Source organism: Neoarius graeffei, chromosome 13 (assembly GCF_027579695.1).
Source record: "Neoarius graeffei isolate fNeoGra1 chromosome 13, fNeoGra1.pri, whole genome shotgun sequence".
Taxonomy (NCBI): domain Eukaryota; kingdom Metazoa; phylum Chordata; class Actinopteri; order Siluriformes; family Ariidae; genus Neoarius; species Neoarius graeffei.
In genome coordinates this window covers 34,970,991-34,996,699 of record NC_083581.1, presented here as the reverse complement: position 1 = coordinate 34,996,699, position 25,709 = coordinate 34,970,991, and the positions used below count along the sequence as shown (strand labels likewise).

Here is a 25,709-nt window from a genome sequence, read left to right as displayed (position 1 = left end):
CGCCACGCAGACCGATCCAGAGACTTCTGAGCCACAGAGCTGTACCAGACCCTCGAGTAAGTCCTCGACCGAAACAAGCCTTGTGAACCACAGCTGAGATTTATTCTACACGTTTAGTCTACACATAATTGTAGACTTCAGAAGCAGACTTTACCCACAAATCATGGCAATCTTCTGCAAATTAATATCTGCTTCCAAACAAATAATAATCTGCTTCCAGTTGCATAAGTATTCACCCCGCCCTTGAGCTATCTCGCATTTTGTAATGCTGGAATTGATATTGACGTATTTGGAAATGAATATTGAAGGGGATGGGGTCAATTAAATTCATGAATTTATAAGTAAAGAAGTTGTGATTCCATAAGTTTTTACCCCCTTGCTGTGAAACACCTTCATTCTGGTGAACGTAGTTGCCATCAGAAGACACGTAATTAGTTGAATGGCATCTAGCTTTGCGTGATTTAAAGACCCTGTAGTTTTTACACCTGGTCCGAATACTTGAGTCTGAGGACTGATTCTGGACTTGTTTTGGGGAGGGGCAGGTTTGTTTTCACACAGAAGAATACTTCCTGAACTGTGGATCAGTTATGTAATTCCTTACATCACTTTCATGCACGGCGGTTTGCAAAATGGTCGGCACTAAGTGCACCCTTTTGTCGGATTTATTATTTATATACCGTATTATTACACACTTATTGGCAAAGGACATCAGCAAACGAGAAGCTGATGCAGCATGGCACTACACATGCATTTTTCATGAAGCTCTGAGCGCACACAGTCACACCACAAATCTGAACTCATTACAGTGCTCCAGTGTTCTAGAAGTCTGGTTTTACATATCCGTAACCATAATGGTGTTTTCCCCACCATCACAAAAACTTGATGTAATGTGGAAACATGGACGGTTTTGTAATGGAGGAAGGTGTAGGTTGAATTGGGATTAATTAAATTATAAATTATGTGATAATTGATAATTAAATTAATCAATTTATAAATAAAGATCAGTCTCATAAAATCTTAAATTATTAATCTTAATACTCACCGTGAATGGTTACACTCAAGATTAATGGTAGCTCTGTATTAGATGGGAAACCCAGTTGTATACAAAAGCTAAATTCTGAAGGAAAAAGGAGTTCTAAATAGTTGACCTTGTGAATAAACAACAGGAACAAGTAAAATGCAATTCAATTTTATTAGCTTTTATTTGTCTACTACTCACTAATAATAATAAACTCAAAATACATTCAATGTCAGCAAAGGTAATAACAAGACAAAACAATGGAACAATTACACCTGGACTATAAATTTGAGGGAAAGAGAGAGAGAAAGAGATAGAAGGAAAAAAAAAGAAAAGAATCCCTTGTGTGTGCGTGTGTGTGAGGCTAGGGCAAGCCGATGCGTGTGTGTGTGTGTGTGTGTGTGTGTGACCTAGCTTGTCGTTAGCTAAAACAAAGGAATGTTAGCTAAAACAAAGGAATGTTAGCTAAATAGAACAAAGGATTAGCTCTGTGGCTAATGTGTGCTTTGTGTAGGTATCTGTGGGCAGATGCTAATGCTAGCCACTCTGGCAATGCTTAAACAAAATGGCGGTCAGTGCCTAGGTGTCGTATCACAGGTAACTCAATGAGGAAGGTATCAAAATGGCGTCGGAAAAATGGCGCCTGCAGGCCTAGTCGAGAACACAAGCCTACCAGCTAGCGTATCACCCTGAGGTAGCTAGCAATAAGTTGCTAAGGAGAATCTGACCACGCTACAGCTGGATCCAAACACTGCACTTAACAACAATTTCCAACAGACTATCTAGGCAAAGAACTCAACGCGAGAGAGAGAGAGAAAGAGTGTGAGAGAGTGTGTATATGTGTTGGATGGAGAGAACTAGGCCTTGTAGCGGTCTAGCCTCGGAGCTTAAAATAACAAACTTGTCGCTGCGCTGCTAATCAGATAGGGAAGCTAGCAATGGAGTTAAGGAAAGATATCATGCAAGATACCCTGTCTAACAAGTTCAAAGAAAAAAAACAGAACCAAAACAAACAATAAAAACAAACAAACAAACAATAAAAACAAACAAACACCTTCCGTGTCTGAGCGGGTATGCTAAATAGCTCAAAGCTTAAACATGACCCTAACAACCATCTGAATAAGCTACAAATTAAAAATTTGCCCAAGTGCCTACTCAATGCGATGGAAGTTCTTTCTCCGATGTCCGCGCTGAGGGTCGCAGTCCGAGGAGAGGAGGTTAGCGGCGCGTTGCGTCCAACCGCGGCTAACGAAGCAGGGAGATGAAGGCCTAGCTGGCCCACGGTGCTTCAGGAGAAACCTCCGGTGATGCGTCGACGAGAAAAAGGCTGAGAGGAGCGAAGCTGTCCGCAAATGCCTCTTAGCGTGGAAAACTACTTAACTGTAGTTAAACTTTGCAAAGGTTTAGAATCGAAACCACTATATCGCTGAAACTTAGCGGGTCGTTCAAAAGTTCGGCCGAAACTAATTTGAACAGGCTGTTCTCAGACAATAGCGGTTAGTCTCAACACTGTAGGCGAGCGTGCCTACAGTCCGTCCGACCACTCCAGTAGTCAGAACATGAGAGAGCGAATCGAGGCGCTCTCGATACAGTTAAAGCAGTTCCACTTCACGTCACATCCGGGTGGAGCGCGCAAGGAAATTGTGGGATCGTTATAGGGGGCGCTGGCGAGTTACCAACATTCCCCCCTTGGCCATAGGCGCTGAAAGGAGTGATACCCTATGGGCACATGGTGTTTAGTCTGCGACCCACGGTCCCTAGTAATCCACAATGAGGTAGTTCCACAATGAGGTAGTTCCACAATGAGGTAGTTCCAAGGGTCCTTTCTGTGAAAAGTCTTTCAGACACAGTTCAACAGTTCAATTCATTTCATACAGTCCATAAGATGCATAGGCACTTGGGCATGAAAGCATAGGCACTTGGACATGAAAACAATTACACTATGGCTACTTAACTACCTTCTACATACAATATTTCACACAGCAAACAAAAATAATCAAAACTCCACAAAGGAAAATGGAAAAGAGGGGTTAGTTAGCGTGTTAGCAAGCCTACTCTTCAAGAAAGTTAGTGGAGGCCTTAGGCCTGATGGAGAATCGGACAATGCCACGATCTAATTTCTCAGGTGCGTAGATCATTTTGTCCAGTTTGCGGTGTAGTGTCAGTATGTACCTATGTAGAGTGATGGCTATGAAGATTGTGATAACCCAACCGCTAGCTAGAAATCCCAGCGCAATTCGGCTTATTAAAGATCCTTGATCGGAAGAAGGGTTTGCGCGGTTATTCAAGAAAGTGGTAGCGATGCCAGTGGGCTTAAGATCGAATTGCACGGTTTTGGTCCCTTCCAGCAGTAGTTGTGCTTGGAGGGTGGAGTTTATCTCAAGTTCGTGACCTGGGAAGGCATCGGGCATTTCTATCTCGGTCTCATACTGGTCAGCGCTAAGGTGATGGAGGGTGATGTCACCCACGTGAACAGTGGCTCCAAGTGGGACACTTAGGAGAGAGGTTTCGTTAGGTATCTTCATTCTAGTGGCAGTGTTATGTTGATCATATGATACCAGAATCTCAGTTTGGGGAGTGTTGATTAGCCACCGATTACCAGCTCTTTCTACTCTAGTTCCTATTCCTTCATCTTTAATAGACAATTTGCCTGCACACTTCTGATCGGGGACTTTTGTCAATCCACAGAGACGGTCTGTGGTGTCTCGGATAAAGGGATTGCTGGGGCAGACCCAGTGGATATCTTTGGTAGAGATGCACATGTCTAAGTTAGGGACGAGGTAGATAGAGGGGTTGTCATCGTGATAGGCTATGGTGGGAGGTGTCTGCAAACGTACGTGTACGTCGTTGTTCCAGAAACCTACATTAAGGACAGATTTGATTCTGTATGTTTTGCCGTTCAATAACAGGGAGATTGAGGATGAAGCCTATTTCTAGGTTTTGAGGGTTCACAAAAATGGGGATAGCACTGCCAAGACTATAAGCCAGATGAATCTGTGATGAGTAAACGTTAGTCGTGGTAGTAGATCGGAGTATGCTGTCAACCATGCTGAGGGGTATCAAATATGGTGGGATTTTACCTCCACTCAGGGTGCTGAGAGAGCTACTTACTTCTCTCATCAGGTCCTGCATTAGGTCTCGGATTACTCGGACGTACTTGACTTCGCTTCTCATGATTGTCGCTAGCCTGTCTACGGCATGTACTGTGTTCTTGATTAATGTAGAATGCATGTTAACGGTTAGTATGGTTCCCTGCAGGGTTTTGCCTAGGCCCTGCAGCTCCTCCTGTTGAGTTAGTAGTCTACCCTGGATTTCTGGCATTTCTTCCTTAAGAATGTTCATTTCTCGTTTGACCGCGGTTAGGCTAACGGTGTTAACGGCAGAGAGGCCCATTGAGAACAGAGAGCCAATGGCGGATGCAGCAGTAAGTAGTCCTCCGAGGAACCGTTTAGGGCGTGTTTTGCCGCTGAGTTCCTCCTCAGTGACTATGAACTTCTGTAACTGTTCGAGCATGTGAACTGTGGTACGCTTGGCGTGTTCGATGTTGGACCCAATCTCGGAGTCAGGCCCGGTTTCGAGGTTTGTTTGTGTGGGCGATCTAAAATGCTTACGGTACACGTCCCAAGGATCGAGGCGGGTGTACACGCGCTGGGTATGGACGCGGCAATTGGTGAGGAGCAGTCCTGGGGCATCTTGGAGAACAATGCCACTCGGCGGACCTGGTTCCACTATGTTACCGGCCAATGTGGTCTGCAGGACTAGGAAGATACCGAGGATCCAGAGAGGGGCCATTCTGCAACATACAGGAGTTTGTTATTCCGATTTGAGTGATAACGAGGGTGGTTACTTATAGATGCACGCTTATGGATTGAGAGGCATGCAACTAAGTTGGGCAGGCTATAACTTATTGTTTGTCCACCCCCCTATGGAGTGTGGACTGCTCAAAAAGCTTTATTTGGTTGCTATGGACCCATCTATACGAAGGCGCCTGGCTGGGCTTCGAAGTTTTGATGCGGTAGGCGACGGGGGACAGTTTACCGACGATTTCGAAAGGGCCGGACCAACGGGGTAAGAATTTTCTGGCTACTCCTACCGGTTTGGTGAAATTGAAGTATAGGACTCTGTCGCCTACTTCGTACTCACGGTGTGTCGCCTTTCTGTCGTAGTAAGCTTTCTGTCCTTTCGCACTCTTTTCGAGGTGTTCCTGGGCCCACGCAAACGTGGCCTGCAAGTGGCGTTGCAAGTCGGTGACGTACTGGTGTGCGGTGTACGCAGTGGCAACGCTTAGGTCCTCTGGTCGGTAGAGGAGGTGTAAGGGAAGAACCATTTCACGGCCAGTCATCATTTTGAACGGGGTGACTCCGGTGGTGCGGTGAGGAGTGGACCGAATGGCCATCAGCACCAGAGGGAGTTTGATGTCCCAATCTTTGCCATGGTGACTCACATACTTGCGAAGCATGCTCACGATGGTTTGGTTGGCGCGTTCGACCTGACCGGAAGACTGAGGATGATACGCGATGTGGAATTTTGCCTCGACTCCGAGCATCTCCCACAACACTCTCATGACCTCTGCGGTGAAATGAGTACCTCGGTCGGAATCAATGGATAGGGGCAAGCCCCAACGGCTGAACACATGGTTCATAAGAAGGAGAGCGGTGGTCTCTGCGGTTTCGTTTGGGGCGGGCAAGCATTCCACCCACTTCGTGAACGCGCAAGTGACGGTCAGGAGATACTTATTACCTCGAGCTGATTTCGGCACCGGTCCGACCTAGTCTATCTGGAGATTAGACCAGGGGAATGAGATGCCTTTGCTTTGCAGTGGGGCGCGGTTCAACGGTTGGGCTGGTCGGAATTGGCAGCAAATCAAGCACCCTTTAACATACTCGGTAACGTCCTGAATCATGAAGGGCCAATAGACAATCTGTTGGAGTGTCTGGTAGGTCGCCTGAGCGTTCCTATGGCCCCCGCACGGGCTGTCGTGAGCGTACTGCAACATGACCCCCCTATGATCTGTGGGCACGACCCACCGGGGAGGTCCCTGGTTGCGTGGTGTGTACACCAGGAGTCCTTTCTCGAGTTTTAAGCAGTTTTTGAGATTGTGAAGGTGATTTAAGTCTCGGGACTGTTGCAACTCTTGTGGGGAAATTGGGGACGCCACGGGGTCCGCAAGGAACTTACGGATTTGGTGGATCACGGGATCCCTTTCCTGCATAGACACCAGGTCGGCGTCCTGGGGCAGTCGGCCGAGTTGCACGGTTCCTGCTTGGGGTACTGCGTCAGTTTGACCTGCTCTAGCCTGTCGGCGAGTAATCGCGGTTACGTTATGGTGTGGCGTCTCGGGAAGCCAGGACGGCTGGAATTCCCAAAGGGGGCCGTCTACGGCTCCCGCTTTGGCGAGGCCATCTGCCTCATCGTTACCGACTTTGTCAGGTCCTGGGACTTGAGAATGTCCCTTCACCTTCTTCCAATAGACGCACATTCCCTGTTCGGTTACGAGTCGATCGCATGCTACGAAGAGTTCGGAGTGTTTCACTTCCTTGCCCCTTGCGTTTTTCATGTCCTGCACCTTCCACGAGGGAAAGTGTGAGACGAAGCTATGCCTGGCATAATTTGAATCAGAGCAGAGGACTAACCGCTTGATGTTCTCACGGGCAGCTTGTTGCAGGACGATGAGCACGGCTGCTACCTCCGCATATTGGCTAGTCTTAGCCCCGAGTTGGTGTTGGTATTTCCCTTGTATAGGGCCGTTCGCCCATACGATACCGACACCGGCTTGCACTTTGCATTCATGATGGAATGAGCATCCATCTATGTAAGCGGTGGGGAGGTCTTTGCAGACGTTCTCGTCATAGTAGTGGTGGTCGGAGGGGAGAGCAGGTACGGTTGTTAGTTCGGTTTGATCTGGACTATTCTCGCAGTCGCAATGCTGGCATTCCGCCAGCCCTCGGCCAAGCACCATCTTGTGGTTCTGGGCGTACTTCACCTCGACGTCGTAGCCCTGTAGTGCCATCATCCAAGCTGCGATGCGACTGTTCGAAACTCTTCCCTCTCTCAGCCTCTGGCTGTTCAAGAACGAGACCGGTTGATGATTGGTCTCTATCACCACCTTCTGGCCACCAATGTAACTGCGAAAGTGTTCAACGGCCCAGACCGTGGCCAGCAGGGCTTTTTTGCAGTCTGAAAATTTCAACTCCACAGCACTGAGGGGCCGACTGGCGTATGCTACGACACGGCGATCTTTGTCATGCTGCTGTGACAGTGCAGCGCTCAGGCAGTGGGTGGAGAAACTAGCCTCCAAGAAGAACGGTTTGTCTTTGTCGGGATACGCGAGGCAGGGAGCAGAGCAGAGCTTCTGCTTCATGCTCTTGAACGCGAGTTCTTGAGGCTCACTCCACTGGAAGGGTTTATCCTTCCGGAGGAGCTCGGTGAGCGGTCGTGCTATCTCCGCGTAGTCCTCGATGAACTGTCGGGAGTAGTTGCAGACCCCTAAGAAGCTCCTGAGTTCGGGTACGTTGGATGGGGCTTTGATATCTTGGATAGCCCGCACCCTCCCTGACTGGGGTTCAATGCCATCTGGCCCGACGCACAGTCCAACGTATTCAACTTTGGTGCGACACCACTGCCCTTTGGTGACAGAGAGCTTCGCTCCTGCTCTGGACAGCTGGGACAGAACATGGCGTATCTCTTCGAGGTGTGCATCAAAAGTCTGTGACCTAATGAGGATGTCATCGACATAGATCAAGTTGCCACGAGCTGCGGCATCGCTCATTGCCTTATGCAAGAAGATGTTGAATTCAGCGGGGGAGTTCGCGTAGCCGAACGGACATCGGTTGAAAGTTAGCTGGCGGTTCCCAAAGGAAAAGGCCAGCTTGTGCTGGTCAGCTGGATCCACGCGCATGGTCCAGAATCCACTCGCCACGTCGGCGGTGGAGAAGAACTTTGCACCCTTCACCTTGGCAAGTTCTTGATCCAGATGGATCATGGGCCATCTTGACAAGGGCACTTGCTTGTTCAGCTGCCTATAGTCAATGGTGAGACGCCACTTGCCGTTCGGTTTCAGCACCGGCCACAAGGGGGAGTTGTAAGTCGAGTTACACTCACGAATGATCTGCTTTTCCAGCAGAGTGTCCAGTGTTTCTTGTATTGAGTCGTATGCGGCTAACGGGATTTTGTATTGCCGCACGAACGTCGGTGGAGCGTTCGGATCTGTTGGGATTCGGACGGTGCGGATGTCCGTGACTCCGCAGTCATTGGAATCTCGCGCCCAGATCGCCTTGAAGTCGTAGAACAGTTCACGGAGCTGTCGTCTCTGGGCGTCCGTGGTCAGGCTGTCAGCTTTCACCAGCTGTTGTTGAACTTCTCGTTCAAAGCCTGGGTACGGTTCACCTAGAGCTGAATCGACGACCTCAGTTGCAGGGGTGTCGTTGCTCGATTGCGTGGCAAGAGCGTACACCAGCATGTGTTTCGGGGTGTCAGTTTTGGTCATGACTATGCGCTCGTCGCAAAGCATGATGTGAGGTTCGATGCGGATCATGTGGAAAGGAAGAGTGATCCAGGGAGGTTCCACTGGATCGGAATGAGTGTCCGGCGTTGGCAGCTCACCAATGACTGGAATGGTGAGTTCAAAGTCATGGAATGCCTGGTCTATCAGAAGGCCTAAAGGCCGACGGGCGGGGATCGTGATGGCGTCCCGCGTGGAGTTTTGAACCAGGAGGTAAGCGGAACGATGACTCACTTCAAGCAGCGGAGTCCCACACACGGCTAAATCGAGCTCCATGAAGAATCTGAGAGGCTGGAAGAACGCCTGGGAGCTACGAAACTGTTGGTCTTTCATGATGACCAGCTTAAGAGGGGAACCAGCAGTCCTAGCGGGAATGACAATGTCACATTCGCTAGCGACATGGCAGGCTTGGGGAATCGTTTGTCCTGACCGCATTTGTTCCAGGTCAGCTTGGAACGGGTGCTTAGCAGCGTCGGCTTGGGTCCAGATGACCCGGTTGACTAGGTCCAGTTGGGCTCCCAGTCTGACCAAGATGTCTGCCCCAATGACCAGTGGGTCAGGAAGTCCGGGGACGACACTCAAGAAATGAAGGAATTCTCTCTGACCGATGGCGAGCGACACGGCGCAGACGCCCGTGGCTTTGATGGGGCTCTGGGGTTGTTCGGCTGACAGTAGCCGGTGGCTCTTCTGCACAAAGACAGCGGAAGGAGTGCTCTGACGCACTATGTCGAACCACGTTTGGCTGATGGCTGACTTCTCTGACCAAAGCGCTAACCTGACGGCAGGTGCCGTGACGCCGTTGACAGCAATGTTGCCAGATATCCAGGGGTAGTACCTGGTTGGGGCAGATTCGCCAAGAAAGCAAAGGAAAGACGGGTGGCCATCAAGCGCGTTGCGGTTGAGAGGAGTGTCGGTTGAGTTTGGTGCGTCTTGACTCGGCTCAGGGTGGAGCGGAGTGGTCTCGAGGTTCTCGGGGACCTGCCCTGACTCAGCTATCGGTGGAGTAGCCTCCACGCTAACTTCATCGCAACAGGCTCGATCGTGACGACGAGGATCTGGGGTCTGTGGGGACGCGACCTGGGCCCACAGTTGCCCACGACGACAGTCAATGAGGGGCGCTAGCCTATCTAGTAGGTCTTGGCCAATGAGGAACGGTTCTACACCAACAGAGCAGATGTAAGTGGGGTGAGTGATGGACATGCCCTGGAAGGTGAGTTCTAACCATGCAATGGTTGTTACTGGGGCTTGATTCTGGGTGAAGCTAACCAAGTTGACGTCACAACGTTCGGTTCTGATGGGTCTACCTTGCGCGCGCCGCGCATCAGAAACCTCTGCGAAGACTTTGGAACACATCAGGGTGATTTCTGACCCGGTATCTAAGAGAGCTTGGAGGGAAACGTTGCCTTCTACCACAACTGGGGTATAGATACGCTTGGCGTTGCCTTTCCTAACCAAATCTCCAAGAAACTGCGTCAGGGGTGCATCCTGCGGGTCAGGCTTCACTAACGGAGGGGGTGGTTTCAACTCATCACTGCCTATTGGGCAGGGGTCCTTTCCCCACCCCACGAGGTAGACACGCGGTGGTGGTGGGGATGGGTCCCGGCCTAGTCATGCTGACGGTTCGTCCCTGTCCTTGCTCGGCTTACCCTTCCTGTTCTTATTGCTCAGCAGTTGTTTAACTCGTGCTAATTCGGTCCTCAGTTCTGCCATCCCAAGTGGCTCTTGGTTGGCTTGTTTAGCGGTAGCTAGCTTAGGGCTCCGCTCCCTTCGAGAGGAGTTGCGATGGGGCCTTGACTGTCCGCTATTCTGAGATTTAGGGCCGTGACTGCCAGGTTTGCGGTTACCTTGTCCTTTGGCGTTGGGGCCCTGTTCCCCCTTGGCTCCAGCTTGTCGAACTTTCCAGTTACCTTTGGGTTGACTCGACGTCTGGTGGCCGGGGTTTGGGTTCGCCCAAGGGGGCCCGCGGTTTGGGGCTTCACCCCCTTCTAGGCCTAAGGACTGACCTTCCTGCTCATATAGGCTGAGGACTCTGGGATCGTCCTCGTGGCGGTCCGTGGGTCGGACGAACGTCTCCCACGTTAGTTGTGCGGTGCGACGCATTTCTCTCATAGTATGGGGGCGCTGGCGACACGCGAGTGTTACTTGGTTACGGATGCACGGGTGAAGGTTATGGAGGAAGAGGGACTTGAAGTTGCGATCTTCCTCTAGCCCGGGCTCGCTTCTGCCCTGAAAGTACGCTGCTCGGAGCCGACGGTAGTACTCGCGAGGGTGTTCGCTTCGTTTCTGTCTGATCAGAATGGCACCCATCGTCGCAGCAGTCTCGTCCTCGTACAACGAGTATTCCTCTTTCAAGTACTTGCGTATCTTCTTGTAGTTGTCGAGGACTGACTGCGGTAAGGTCTCAACGAATGCTCGTACGCCACTACCTAAAGTTTTCCAGACTAGTCTGGCCTTTTCATGCGACGTAGCCTCTGGCAGGTCCAGGAGGCTATGCTCGATTTCCCGGAAATAATCATTAACGCTTCGGTGTCTATGATTTTCCGGCTCAAAACGCTCTATGTCTTTCGCAAGGACGTCGATTTGGCGGATCCTAGTTTTGCGTTCTGCGACGAGGCGTTTTGATTTTGACCCGTAGGGGTCCTCGCTGTCTTCGCTATTTGAGCTGCTCTCATATCGCCTATGTCTGCGTTTCGGCTTGTAGGCGGCCTCTCCGTCAGAGGAGTCTGAGGGTACGTAGCGCGGCGTTTTCTGCGGGCTAGAGGCTGCAGCGATATTGAAGCGCGAGGGGGTGTAGTGGGGAGTAAAGTAAAAACTCCCAGCGCCACGAGGTGGCGATCGCGCGACTTTCACGCGAGTTGAGCTTGAGTGCGGTGTCTGATCTACCGTTCTAAGCTCAGGTTCTTCCTCCTCCAGAGCGGAACTCTGTTCTTGGGAGGGTTTGGCCGATCCCTCATCTGAGCGACGTGCTTGCGTCACTTCTTCTCTGAGGTATTCTATTTCGCGCTTTAGTTCATCTTGTGTGGCTCTCAGGCCCACGAGGCTACTCTCCGCGCTTTCTGCTCTCCTTTGAGCTTCGGCCAGTTGTCGTTTTAGTGTTCTTTTCTCTTGTTCGAGGGTCATACACACATGTTCCATTTCCTTATAGTAGATCATGAACAATTTGGGTAGCCCTTCTGGAAGAGTCATAGTACGCTCCTTAAGTTCCCTAACGGCTATGTGTATTTCATCAAAGCGAGCCTTTTGGTCCAGATCACAGAAGTAATTTCTCCTATCCTCCGGGACTTGGCCTAAATCGCCTACAACGTCGAAGAGAGAGAGGAGGGGCCCTTCTGACTCCCTTGATGGGGAACGCGACATTTTGTTCGAAATGTATTAATTAACTTAAAGGAAATTAATACTAGGGGTTGATTAGGTTAGAATTTAATTTAATCCAAGTTGCTAAATAATTGATGTGGTTTCTTAGCTACTTTGTTTTCACTAATGTTTCACTTGTATTAATTAGCTCAATTAATAATTAGTTAACAATAATGATTATTATTATTATTAATAATATTAATTAAGTACTTGGATTAGATATTACTCTAATGTACTAATCAATTAAACCAGTTTATCAGCTAACTGTGGTTGGCAGCTGAATTTCAGTTCTGTGATTAACACACTGTTAATGATTCACCATTAAAGTCATCTGTGTTATACCTTGGCAGTTGATTTTGGGTATACAGCAGTTTACAAGTTATTGTTGAGAAATTCACAAGGTCATTAAACTATTCCTCACACGGGGCACCACTTTAATGTAGGTTGAATTGGGATTAATTAAATTATAAATTATGTGATAATTGATAATTAAATTAATCAATTTATAAATAAAGATCAGTCTCATAAAATCTTAAATTATTAATCTTAATACTCACCGTGAATGGTTACACTCAAGATTAATGGTAGCTCTGTATTAGATGGGAAACCCAGTTGTATACAAAAGCTAAATTCTGAAGGAAAAAGGAGTTCTAAATAGTTGACCTTGTGAATAAACAACAGGAACAAGTAAAATGCAATTCAATTTTATTAGCTTTTATTTGTCTACTACTCACTAATAATAATAAACTCAAAATACATTCAATGTCAGCAAAGGTAATAACAAGACAAAACAATGGAACAATTACACCTGGACTATAAATTTGAGGGAAAGAGAGAGAGAAAGAGATAGAAGGAAAAAAAAAGAAAAGAATCCCTTGTGTGTGCGTGTGTGTGAGGCTAGGGCAAGCCGATGCGTGTGTGTGTGTGTGTGTGTGTGTGACCTAGCTTGTCGTTAGCTAAAACAAAGGAATGTTAGCTAAAACAAAGGAATGTTAGCTAAATAGAACAAAGGATTAGCTCTGTGGCTAATGTGTGCTTTGTGTAGGTATCTGTGGGCAGATGCTAATGCTAGCCACTCTGGCAATGCTTAAACAAAATGGCGGTCAGTGCCTAGGTGTCGTATCACAGGTAACTCAATGAGGAAGGTATCAAAATGGCGTCGGAAAAATGGCGCCTGCAGGCCTAGTCGAGAACACAAGCCTACCAGCTAGCGTATCACCCTGAGGTAGCTAGCAATAAGTTGCTAAGGAGAATCTGACCACGCTACAGCTGGATCCAAACACTGCACTTAACAACAATTTCCAACAGACTATCTAGGCAAAGAACTCAACGCGAGAGAGAGAGAGAAAGAGTGTGAGAGAGTGTGTATATGTGTTGGATGGAGAGAACTAGGCCTTGTAGCGGTCTAGCCTCGGAGCTTAAAATAACAAACTTGTCGCTGCGCTGCTAATCAGATAGGGAAGCTAGCAATGGAGTTAAGGAAAGATATCATGCAAGATACCCTGTCTAACAAGTTCAAAGAAAAAAAACAGAACCAAAACAAACAATAAAAACAAACAAACAAACAATAAAAACAAACAAACACCTTCCGTGTCTGAGCGGGTATGCTAAATAGCTCAAAGCTTAAACATGACCCTAACAACCATCTGAATAAGCTACAAATTAAAAATTTGCCCAAGTGCCTACTCAATGCGATGGAAGTTCTTTCTCCGATGTCCGCGCTGAGGGTCGCAGTCCGAGGAGAGGAGGTTAGCGGCGCGTTGCGTCCAACCGCGGCTAACGAAGCAGGGAGATGAAGGCCTAGCTGGCCCACGGTGCTTCAGGAGAAACCTCCGGTGATGCGTCGACGAGAAAAAGGCTGAGAGGAGCGAAGCTGTCCGCAAATGCCTCTTAGCGTGGAAAACTACTTAACTGTAGTTAAACTTTGCAAAGGTTTAGAATCGAAACCACTATATCGCTGAAACTTAGCGGGTCGTTCAAAAGTTCGGCCGAAACTAATTTGAACAGGCTGTTCTCAGACAATAGCGGTTAGTCTCAACACTGTAGGCGAGCGTGCCTACAGTCCGTCCGACCACTCCAGTAGTCAGAACATGAGAGAGCGAATCGAGGCGCTCTCGATACAGTTAAAGCAGTTCCACTTCACGTCACATCCGGGTGGAGCGCGCAAGGAAATTGTGGGATCGTTATAGGGGGCGCTGGCGAGTTACCAACATTCCCCCCTTGGCCATAGGCGCTGAAAGGAGTGATACCCTATGGGCACATGGTGTTTAGTCTGCGACCCACGGTCCCTAGTAATCCACAATGAGGTAGTTCCACAATGAGGTAGTTCCACAATGAGGTAGTTCCAAGGGTCCTTTCTGTGAAAAGTCTTTCAGACACAGTTCAACAGTTCAATTCATTTCATACAGTCCATAAGATGCATAGGCACTTGGGCATGAAAGCATAGGCACTTGGACATGAAAACAATTACACTATGGCTACTTAACTACCTTCTACATACAATATTTCACACAGCAAACAAAAATAATCAAAACTCCACAAAGGAAAATGGAAAAGAGGGGTTAGTTAGCGTGTTAGCAAGCCTACTCTTCAAGAAAGTTAGTGGAGGCCTTAGGCCTGATGGAGAATCGGACAATGCCACGATCTAATTTCTCAGGTGCGTAGATCATTTTGTCCAGTTTGCGGTGTAGTGTCAGTATGTACCTATGTAGAGTGATGGCTATGAAGACTGTGATAACCCAACCGCTAGCTAGAAATCCCAGCGCAATTCGGCTTATTAAAGATCCTTGATCGGAAGAAGGGTTTGCGCGGTTATTCAAGAAAGTGGTAGCGATGCCAGTGGGCTTAAGATCGAATTGCACGGTTTTGGTCCCTTCCAGCAGTAGTTGTGCTTGGAGGGTGGAGTTTATCTCAAGTTCGTGACCTGGGAAGGCATCGGGCATTTCTATCTCGGTCTCATACTGGTCAGCGCTAAGGTGATGGAGGGTGATGTCACCCACGTGAACAGTGGCTCCAAGTGGGACACTTAGGAGAGAGGTTTCGTTAGGTATCTTCATTCTAGTGGCAGTGTTATGTTGATCATATGATACCAGAATCTCAGTTTGGGGAGTGTTGATTAGCCACCGATTACCAGCTCTTTCTACTCTAGTTCCTATTCCTTCATCTTTAATAGACAATTTGCCTGCACACTTCTGATCGGGGACTTTTGTCAATCCACAGAGACGGTCTGTGGTGTCTCGGATAAAGGGATTGCTGGGGCAGACCCAGTGGATATCTTTGGTAGAGATGCACATGTCTAAGTTAGGGACGAGGTAGATAGAGGGGTTGTCATCGTGATAGGCTATGGTGGGAGGTGTCTGCAAACGTACGTGTACGTCGTTGTTCCAGAAACCTACATTAAGGACAGATTTGATTCTGTATGTTTTGCCGTTCAATAACAGGGAGATTGAGGATGAAGCCTATTTCTAGGTTTTGAGGGTTCACAAAAATGGGGATAGCACTGCCAAGACTATAAGCCAGATGAATCTGTGATGAGTAAACGTTAGTCGTGGTAGTAGATCGGAGTATGCTGTCAACCATGCTGAGGGGTATCAAATATGGTGGGATTTTACCTCCACTCAGGGTGCTGAGAGAGCTACTTACTTCTCTCATCAGGTCCTGCATTAGGTCTCGGATTACTCGGACGTACTTGACTTCGCTTCTCATGATTGTCGCTAGCCTGTCTACGGCATGTACTGTGTTCTTGATTAATGTAGAATGCATGTTAACGGTTAGTATGGTTCCCTGCAGGGTTTTGCCTAGGCCCTGCAGCTCCTCCTGTTGAGTTAGTAGTCTACCCTGGATTTCTGGCATTTCTTCCTTAAGAATGTTCATTTCTCGTTTGACCGCGGTTAGGCTAACGGTGTTAACGGCAGAGAGGCCCATTGAGAACAGAGAGCCAATGGCGGATGCAGCAGTAAGTAGTCCTCCGAGGAACCGTTTAGGGCGTGTTTTGCCGCTGAGTTCCTCCTCAGTGACTATGAACTTCTGTAACTGTTCGAGCATGTGAACTGTGGTACGCTTGGCGTGTTCGATGTTGGACCCAATCTCGGAGTCAGGCCCGGTTTCGAGGTTTGTTTGTGTGGGCGATCTAAAATGCTTACGGTACACGTCCCAAGGATCGAGGCGGGTGTACACGCGCTGGGTATGGACGCGGCAATTGGTGAGGAGCAGTCCTGGGGCATCTTGGAGAACAATGCCACTCGGCGGACCTGGTTCCACTATGTTACCGGCCAATGTGGTCTGCAGGACTAGGAAGATACCGAGGATCCAGAGAGGGGCCATTCTGCAACATACAGGAGTTTGTTATTCCGATTTGAGTGATAACGAGGGTGGTTACTTATAGATGCACGCTTATGGATTGAGAGGCATGCAACTAAGTTGGGCAGGCTATAACTTATTGTTTGTCCACCCCCCTATGGAGTGTGGACTGCTCAAAAAGCTTTATTTGGTTGCTATGGACCCATCTATACGAAGGCGCCTGGCTGGGCTTCGAAGTTTTGATGCGGTAGGCGACGGGGGACAGTTTACCGACGATTTCGAAAGGGCCGGACCAACGGGGTAAGAATTTTCTGGCTACTCCTACCGGTTTGGTGAAATTGAAGTATAGGACTCTGTCGCCTACTTCGTACTCACGGTGTGTCGCCTTTCTGTCGTAGTAAGCTTTCTGTCCTTTCGCACTCTTTTCGAGGTGTTCCTGGGCCCACGCAAACGTGGCCTGCAAGTGGCGTTGCAAGTCGGTGACGTACTGGTGTGCGGTGTACGCAGTGGCAACGCTTAGGTCCTCTGGTCGGTAGAGGAGGTGTAAGGGAAGAACCATTTCACGGCCAGTCATCATTTTGAACGGGGTGACTCCGGTGGTGCGGTGAGGAGTGGACCGAATGGCCATCAGCACCAGAGGGAGTTTGATGTCCCAATCTTTGCCATGGTGACTCACATACTTGCGAAGCATGCTCACGATGGTTTGGTTGGCGCGTTCGACCTGACCGGAAGACTGAGGATGATACGCGATGTGGAATTTTGCCTCGACTCCGAGCATCTCCCACAACACTCTCATGACCTCTGCGGTGAAATGAGTACCTCGGTCGGAATCAATGGATAGGGGCAAGCCCCAACGGCTGAACACATGGTTCATAAGAAGGAGAGCGGTGGTCTCTGCGGTTTCGTTTGGGGCGGGCAAGCATTCCACCCACTTCGTGAACGCGCAAGTGACGGTCAGGAGATACTTATTACCTCGAGCTGATTTCGGCACCGGTCCGACCTAGTCTATCTGGAGATTAGACCAGGGGAATGAGATGCCTTTGCTTTGCAGTGGGGCGCGGTTCAACGGTTGGGCTGGTCGGAATTGGCAGCAAATCAAGCACCCTTTAACATACTCGGTAACGTCCTGAATCATGAAGGGCCAATAGACAATCTGTTGGAGTGTCTGGTAGGTCGCCTGAGCGTTCCTATGGCCCCCGCACGGGCTGTCGTGAGCGTACTGCAACATGACCCCCCTATGATCTGTGGGCACGACCCACCGGGGAGGTCCCTGGTTGCGTGGTGTGTACACCAGGAGTCCTTTCTCGAGTTTTAAGCAGTTTTTGAGATTGTGAAGGTGATTTAAGTCTCGGGACTGTTGCAACTCTTGTGGGGAAATTGGGGACGCCACGGGGTCCGCAAGGAACTTACGGATTTGGTGGATCACGGGATCCCTTTCCTGCATAGACACCAGGTCGGCGTCCTGGGGCAGTCGGCCGAGTTGCACGGTTCCTGCTTGGGGTACTGCGTCAGTTTGACCTGCTCTAGCCTGTCGGCGAGTAATCGCGGTTACGTTATGGTGTGGCGTCTCGGGAAGCCAGGACGGCTGGAATTCCCAAAGGGGGCCGTCTACGGCTCCCGCTTTGGCGAGGCCATCTGCCTCATCGTTACCGACTTTGTCAGGTCCTGGGACTTGAGAATGTCCCTTCACCTTCTTCCAATAGACGCACATTCCCTGTTCGGTTACGAGTCGATCGCATGCTACGAAGAGTTCGGAGTGTTTCACTTCCTTGCCCCTTGCGTTTTTCATGTCCTGCACCTTCCACGAGGGAAAGTGTGAGACGAAGCTATGCCTGGCATAATTTGAATCAGAGCAGAGGACTAACCGCTTGATGTTCTCACGGGCAGCTTGTTGCAGGACGATGAGCACGGCTGCTACCTCCGCATATTGGCTAGTCTTAGCCCCGAGTTGGTGTTGGTATTTCCCTTGTATAGGGCCGTTCGCCCATACGATACCGACACCGGCTTGCACTTTGCATTCATGATGGAATGAGCATCCATCTATGTAAGCGGTGGGGAGGTCTTTGCAGACGTTCTCGTCATAGTAGTGGTGGTCGGAGGGGAGAGCAGGTACGGTTGTTAGTTCGGTTTGATCTGGACTATTCTCGCAGTCGCAATGCTGGCATTCCGCCAGCCCTCGGCCAAGCACCATCTTGTGGTTCTGGGCGTACTTCACCTCGACGTCGTAGCCCTGTAGTGCCATCATCCAAGCTGCGATGCGACTGTTCGAAACTCTTCCCTCTCTCAGCCTCTGGCTGTTCAAGAACGAGACCGGTTGATGATTGGTCTCTATCACCACCTTCTGGCCACCAATGTAACTGCGAAAGTGTTCAACGGCCCAGACCGTGGCCAGCAGGGCTTTTTTGCAGTCTGAAAATTTCAACTCCACAGCACTGAGGGGCCGACTGGCGTATGCTACGACACGGCGATCTTTGTCATGCTGCTGTGACAGTGCAGCGCTCAGGCAGTGGGTGGAGAAACTAGCCTCCAAGAAGAACGGTTTGTCTTTGTCGGGATACGCGAGGCAGGGAGCAGAGCAGAGCTTCTGCTTCATGCTCTTGAACGCGAGTTCTTGAGGCTCACTCCACTGGAAGGGTTTATCCTTCCGGAGGAGCTCGGTGAGCGGTCGTGCTATCTCCGCGTAGTCCTCGATGAACTGTCGGGAGTAGTTGCAGACCCCTAAGAAGCTCCTGAGTTCGGGTACGTTGGATGGGGCTTTGATATCTTGGATAGCCCGCACCCTCCCTGACTGGGGTTCAATGCCATCTGGCCCGACGCACAGTCCAACGTATTCAACTTTGGTGCGACACCACTGCCCTTTGGTGACAGAGAGCTTCGCTCCTGCTCTGGACAGCTGGGACAGAACATGGCGTATCTCTTCGAGGTGTGCATCAAAAGTCTGTGACCTAATGAGGATGTCATCGACATAGATCAAGTTGCCACGAGCTGCGGCATCGCTCATTGCCTTATGCAAGAAGATGTTGAATTCAGCGGGGGAGTTCGCGTAGCCGAACGGACATCGGTTGAAAGTTAGCTGGCGGTTCCCAAAGGAAAAGGCCAGCTTGTGCTGGTCAGCTGGATCCACGCGCATGGTCCAGAATCCACTCGCCACGTCGGCGGTGGAGAAGAACTTTGCACCCTTCACCTTGGCAAGTTCTTGATCCAGATGGATCATGGGCCATCTTGACAAGGGCACTTGCTTGTTCAGCTGCCTATAGTCAATGGTGAGACGCCACTTGCCGTTCGGTTTCAGCACCGGCCACAAGGGGGAGTTGTAAGTCGAGTTACACTCACGAATGATCTGCTTTTCCAGCAGAGTGTCCAGTGTTTCTTGTATTGAGTCGTATGCGGCTAACGGGATTTTGTATTGCCGCACGAACGTCGGTGGAGCGTTCGGATCTGTTGGGATTCGGACGGTGCGGATGTCCGTGACTCCGCAGTCATTGGAATCTCGCGCCCAGATCGCCTTGAAGTCGTAGAACAGTTCACGGAGCTGTCGTCTCTGGGCGTCCGTGGTCAGGCTGTCAGCTTTCACCAGCTGTTGTTGAACTTCTCGTTCAAAGCCTGGGTACGGTTCACCTAGAGCTGAATCGACGACCTCAGTTGCAGGGGTGTCGTTGCTCGATTGCGTGGCAAGAGCGTACACCAGCATGTGTTTCGGGGTGTCAGTTTTGGTCATGACTATGCGCTCGTCGCAAAGCATGATGTGAGGTTCGATGCGGATCATGTGGAAAGGAAGAGTGATCCAGGGAGGTTCCACTGGATCGGAATGAGTGTCCGGCGTTGGCAGCTCACCAATGACTGGAATGGTGAGTTCAAAGTCATGGAATGCCTGGTCTATCAGAAGGCCTAAAGGCCGACGGGCGGGGATCGTGATGGCGTCCCGCGTGGAGTTTTGAACCAGGAGGTAAGCGGAACGATGACTCACTTCAAGCAGCGGAGTCCCACACACGGCTAAATCGAGCTCCATGAAGAATCTGAGAGGCTGGAAGAACGCCTGGGAGCTACGAAACTGTTGGTCTTTCATGATGACCAGCTTAAGAGGGGAACCAGCAGTCCTAGCGGGAATGACAATGTCACATTCGCTAGCGACATGGCAGGCTTGGGGAATCGTTTGTCCTGACCGCATTTGTTCCAGGTCAGCTTGGAACGGGTGCTTAGCAGCGTCGGCTTGGGTCCAGATGACCCGGTTGACTAGGTCCAGTTGGGCTCCCAGTCTGACCAAGATGTCTGCCCCAATGACCAGTGGGTCAGGAAGTCCGGGGACGACACTCAAGAAATGAAGGAATTCTCTCTGACCGATGGCGAGCGACACGGCGCAGACGCCCGTGGCTTTGATGGGGCTCTGGGGTTGTTCGGCTGACAGTAGCCGGTGGCTCTTCTGCACAAAGACAGCGGAAGGAGTGCTCTGACGCACTATGTCGAACCACGTTTGGCTGATGGCTGACTTCTCTGACCAAAGCGCTAACCTGACGGCAGGTGCCGTGACGCCGTTGACAGCAATGTTGCCAGATATCCAGGGGTAGTACCTGGTTGGGGCAGATTCGCCAAGAAAGCAAAGGAAAGACGGGTGGCCATCAAGCGCGTTGCGGTTGAGAGGAGTGTCGGTTGAGTTTGGTGCGTCTTGACTCGGCTCAGGGTGGAGCGGAGTGGTCTCGAGGTTCTCGGGGACCTGCCCTGACTCAGCTATCGGTGGAGTAGCCTCCACGCTAACTTCATCGCAACAGGCTCGATCGTGACGACGAGGATCTGGGGTCTGTGGGGACGCGACCTGGGCCCACAGTTGCCCACGACGACAGTCAATGAGGGGCGCTAGCCTATCTAGTAGGTCTTGGCCAATGAGGAACGGTTCTACACCAACAGAGCAGATGTAAGTGGGGTGAGTGATGGACATGCCCTGGAAGGTGAGTTCTAACCATGCAATGGTTGTTACTGGGGCTTGATTCTGGGTGAAGCTAACCAAGTTGACGTCACAACGTTCGGTTCTGATGGGTCTACCTTGCGCGCGCCGCGCATCAGAAACCTCTGCGAAGACTTTGGAACACATCAGGGTGATTTCTGACCCGGTATCTAAGAGAGCTTGGAGGGAAACGTTGCCTTCTACCACAACTGGGGTATAGATACGCTTGGCGTTGCCTTTCCTAACCAAATCTCCAAGAAACTGCGTCAGGGGTGCATCCTGCGGGTCAGGCTTCACTAACGGAGGGGGTGGTTTCAACTCATCACTGCCTATTGGGCAGGGGTCCTTTCCCCACCCCACGAGGTAGACACGCGGTGGTGGTGGGGATGGGTCCCGGCCTAGTCATGCTGACGGTTCGTCCCTGTCCTTGCTCGGCTTACCCTTCCTGTTCTTATTGCTCAGCAGTTGTTTAACTCGTGCTAATTCGGTCCTCAGTTCTGCCATCCCAAGTGGCTCTTGGTTGGCTTGTTTAGCGGTAGCTAGCTTAGGGCTCCGCTCCCTTCGAGAGGAGTTGCGATGGGGCCTTGACTGTCCGCTATTCTGAGATTTAGGGCCGTGACTGCCAGGTTTGCGGTTACCTTGTCCTTTGGCGTTGGGGCCCTGTTCCCCCTTGGCTCCAGCTTGTCGAACTTTCCAGTTACCTTTGGGTTGACTCGACGTCTGGTGGCCGGGGTTTGGGTTCGCCCAAGGGGGCCCGCGGTTTGGGGCTTCACCCCCTTCTAGGCCTAAGGACTGACCTTCCTGCTCATATAGGCTGAGGACTCTGGGATCGTCCTCGTGGCGGTCCGTGGGTCGGACGAACGTCTCCCACGTTAGTTGTGCGGTGCGACGCATTTCTCTCATAGTATGGGGGCGCTGGCGACACGCGAGTGTTACTTGGTTACGGATGCACGGGTGAAGGTTATGGAGGAAGAGGGACTTGAAGTTGCGATCTTCCTCTAGCCCGGGCTCGCTTCTGCCCTGAAAGTACGCTGCTCGGAGCCGACGGTAGTACTCGCGAGGGTGTTCGCTTCGTTTCTGTCTGATCAGAATGGCACCCATCGTCGCAGCAGTCTCGTCCTCGTACAACGAGTATTCCTCTTTCAAGTACTTGCGTATCTTCTTGTAGTTGTCGAGGACTGACTGCGGTAAGGTCTCAACGAATGCTCGTACGCCACTACCTAAAGTTTTCCAGACTAGTCTGGCCTTTTCATGCGACGTAGCCTCTGGCAGGTCCAGGAGGCTATGCTCGATTTCCCGGAAATAATCATTAACGCTTCGGTGTCTATGATTTTCCGGCTCAAAACGCTCTATGTCTTTCGCAAGGACGTCGATTTGGCGGATCCTAGTTTTGCGTTCTGCGACGAGGCGTTTTGATTTTGACCCGTAGGGGTCCTCGCTGTCTTCGCTATTTGAGCTGCTCTCATATCGCCTATGTCTGCGTTTCGGCTTGTAGGCGGCCTCTCCGTCAGAGGAGTCTGAGGGTACGTAGCGCGGCGTTTTCTGCGGGCTAGAGGCTGCAGCGATATTGAAGCGCGAGGGGGTGTAGTGGGGAGTAAAGTAAAAACTCCCAGCGCCACGAGGTGGCGATCGCGCGACTTTCACGCGAGTTGAGCTTGAGTGCGGTGTCTGATCTACCGTTCTAAGCTCAGGTTCTTCCTCCTCCAGAGCGGAACTCTGTTCTTGGGAGGGTTTGGCCGATCCCTCATCTGAGCGACGTGCTTGCGTCACTTCTTCTCTGAGGTATTCTATTTCGCGCTTTAGTTCATCTTGTGTGGCTCTCAGGCCCACGAGGCTACTCTCCGCGCTTTCTGCTCTCCTTTGAGCTTCGGCCAGTTGTCGTTTTAGTGTTCTTTTCTCTTGTTCGAGGGTCATACACACATGTTCCATTTCCTTATAGTAGATCATGAACAATTTGGGTAGCCCTTCTGGAAGAGTCATAGTACGCTCCTTAAGTTCCCTAACGGCTATGTGTATTTCATCAAAGCGAGCCTTTTGGTCCAGATCACAGAAGTAATTTCTCCTATCCTCCGGGACTTGGCCTAAATCGCCTACAACGTCGAAGAGAGAGAGGAGGGGCCCTTCTGACTCCCTTGATGGGGAACGCGACATTTTGTTCGAAATGTATTAATTAACTTAAAGGAAATTAATACTAGGGGTTGATTAGGTTAGAATTTAATTTAATCCAAGTTGCTAAATAATTGATGTGGTTTCTTAGCTACTTTGTTTTCACTAATGTTTCACTTGTATTAATTAGCTCAATTAATAATTAGTTAACAATAATGATTATTATTATTAATAATATTAATTAAGTACTTGGATTAGATATTACTCTAATGTACTAATCAATTAAACCAGTTTATCAGCTAACTGTGGTTGGCAGCTGAATTTCAGTTCTGTGATTAACACACTGTTAATGATTCACCATTAAAGTCATCTGTGTTATACCTTGGCAGTTGATTTTGGGTATACAGCAGTTTACAAGTTATTGTTGAGAAATTCACAAGGTCATTAAACTATTCCTCACACGGGGCACCACTTTAATGTAGGTTGAATTGGGATTAATTAAATTATAAATTATGTGATAATTGATAATTAAATTAATCAATTTATAAATAAAGATCAGTCTCATAAAATCTTAAATTATTAATCTTAATACTCACCGTGAATGGTTACACTCAAGATTAATGGTAGCTCTGTATTAGATGGGAAACCCAGTTGTATACAAAAGCTAAATTCTGAAGGAAAAAGGAGTTCTAAATAGTTGACCTTGTGAATAAACAACAGGAACAAGTAAAATGCAATTCAATTTTATTAGCTTTTATTTGTCTACTACTCACTAATAATAATAAACTCAAAATACATTCAATGTCAGCAAAGGTAATAACAAGACAAAACAATGGAACAATTACACCTGGACTATAAATTTGAGGGAAAGAGAGAGAGAAAGAGATAGAAGGAAAAAAAAAGAAAAGAATCCCTTGTGTGTGCGTGTGTGTGAGGCTAGGGCAAGCCGATGCGTGTGTGTGTGTGTGTGTGTGTGTGACCTAGCTTGTCGTTAGCTAAAACAAAGGAATGTTAGCTAAAACAAAGGAATGTTAGCTAAATAGAACAAAGGATTAGCTCTGTGGCTAATGTGTGCTTTGTGTAGGTATCTGTGGGCAGATGCTAATGCTAGCCACTCTGGCAATGCTTAAACAAAATGGCGGTCAGTGCCTAGGTGTCGTATCACAGGTAACTCAATGAGGAAGGTATCAAAATGGCGTCGGAAAAATGGCGCCTGCAGGCCTAGTCGAGAACACAAGCCTACCAGCTAGCGTATCACCCTGAGGTAGCTAGCAATAAGTTGCTAAGGAGAATCTGACCACGCTACAGCTGGATCCAAACACTGCACTTAACAACAATTTCCAACAGACTATCTAGGCAAAGAACTCAACGCGAGAGAGAGAGAGAAAGAGTGTGAGAGAGTGTGTATATGTGTTGGATGGAGAGAACTAGGCCTTGTAGCGGTCTAGCCTCGGAGCTTAAAATAACAAACTTGTCGCTGCGCTGCTAATCAGATAGGGAAGCTAGCAATGGAGTTAAGGAAAGATATCATGCAAGATACCCTGTCTAACAAGTTCAAAGAAAAAAAACAGAACCAAAACAAACAATAAAAACAAACAAACAAACAATAAAAACAAACAAACACCTTCCGTGTCTGAGCGGGTATGCTAAATAGCTCAAAGCTTAAACATGACCCTAACAACCATCTGAATAAGCTACAAATTAAAAATTTGCCCAAGTGCCTACTCAATGCGATGGAAGTTCTTTCTCCGATGTCCGCGCTGAGGGTCGCAGTCCGAGGAGAGGAGGTTAGCGGCGCGTTGCGTCCAACCGCGGCTAACGAAGCAGGGAGATGAAGGCCTAGCTGGCCCACGGTGCTTCAGGAGAAACCTCCGGTGATGCGTCGACGAGAAAAAGGCTGAGAGGAGCGAAGCTGTCCGCAAATGCCTCTTAGCGTGGAAAACTACTTAACTGTAGTTAAACTTTGCAAAGGTTTAGAATCGAAACCACTATATCGCTGAAACTTAGCGGGTCGTTCAAAAGTTCGGCCGAAACTAATTTGAACAGGCTGTTCTCAGACAATAGCGGTTAGTCTCAACACTGTAGGCGAGCGTGCCTACAGTCCGTCCGACCACTCCAGTAGTCAGAACATGAGAGAGCGAATCGAGGCGCTCTCGATACAGTTAAAGCAGTTCCACTTCACGTCACATCCGGGTGGAGCGCGCAAGGAAATTGTGGGATCGTTATAGGGGGCGCTGGCGAGTTACCAACAAAGGGAAGCCTGAGTCATCACACACTTTTATTAGACCATTTGGTGCAGACCTGCCTTTGGTACATAAAGTTTTATGGACTACCTGCAATATTAGAAACTTTAGGACACACCTCCTATATAAGCTTGATACTGTTGGAGTGATACTTGTCCATATTTATAGATAATGTTATAGTATCAGAAACCACACAAAATAATAAAGTGTACAGGTGGCATGATGCCAAACTGGTGGCCATAAACTTTG

The 25,709-nt window shown here is 49.3% G+C and overlaps 1 protein-coding gene across 1 annotated transcript in view; it reads left to right on the top strand.

Annotated features, from left to right (window-relative positions):
• Positions 1-25,709, top strand: part of wu:fy63c09 (uncharacterized protein LOC797544 homolog) — a 76,197-nt gene that overhangs the window by 28,789 nt on the left and 21,699 nt on the right. Inside the window, exon 6 of the mRNA XM_060937631.1 lies at positions 1-56. This exon is cut by the window's left edge and continues 155 nt beyond it. Within this exon, the coding sequence (XP_060793614.1) occupies positions 1-56 (56 nt within the window). The remainder of the gene's footprint in view (positions 57-25,709) is intronic.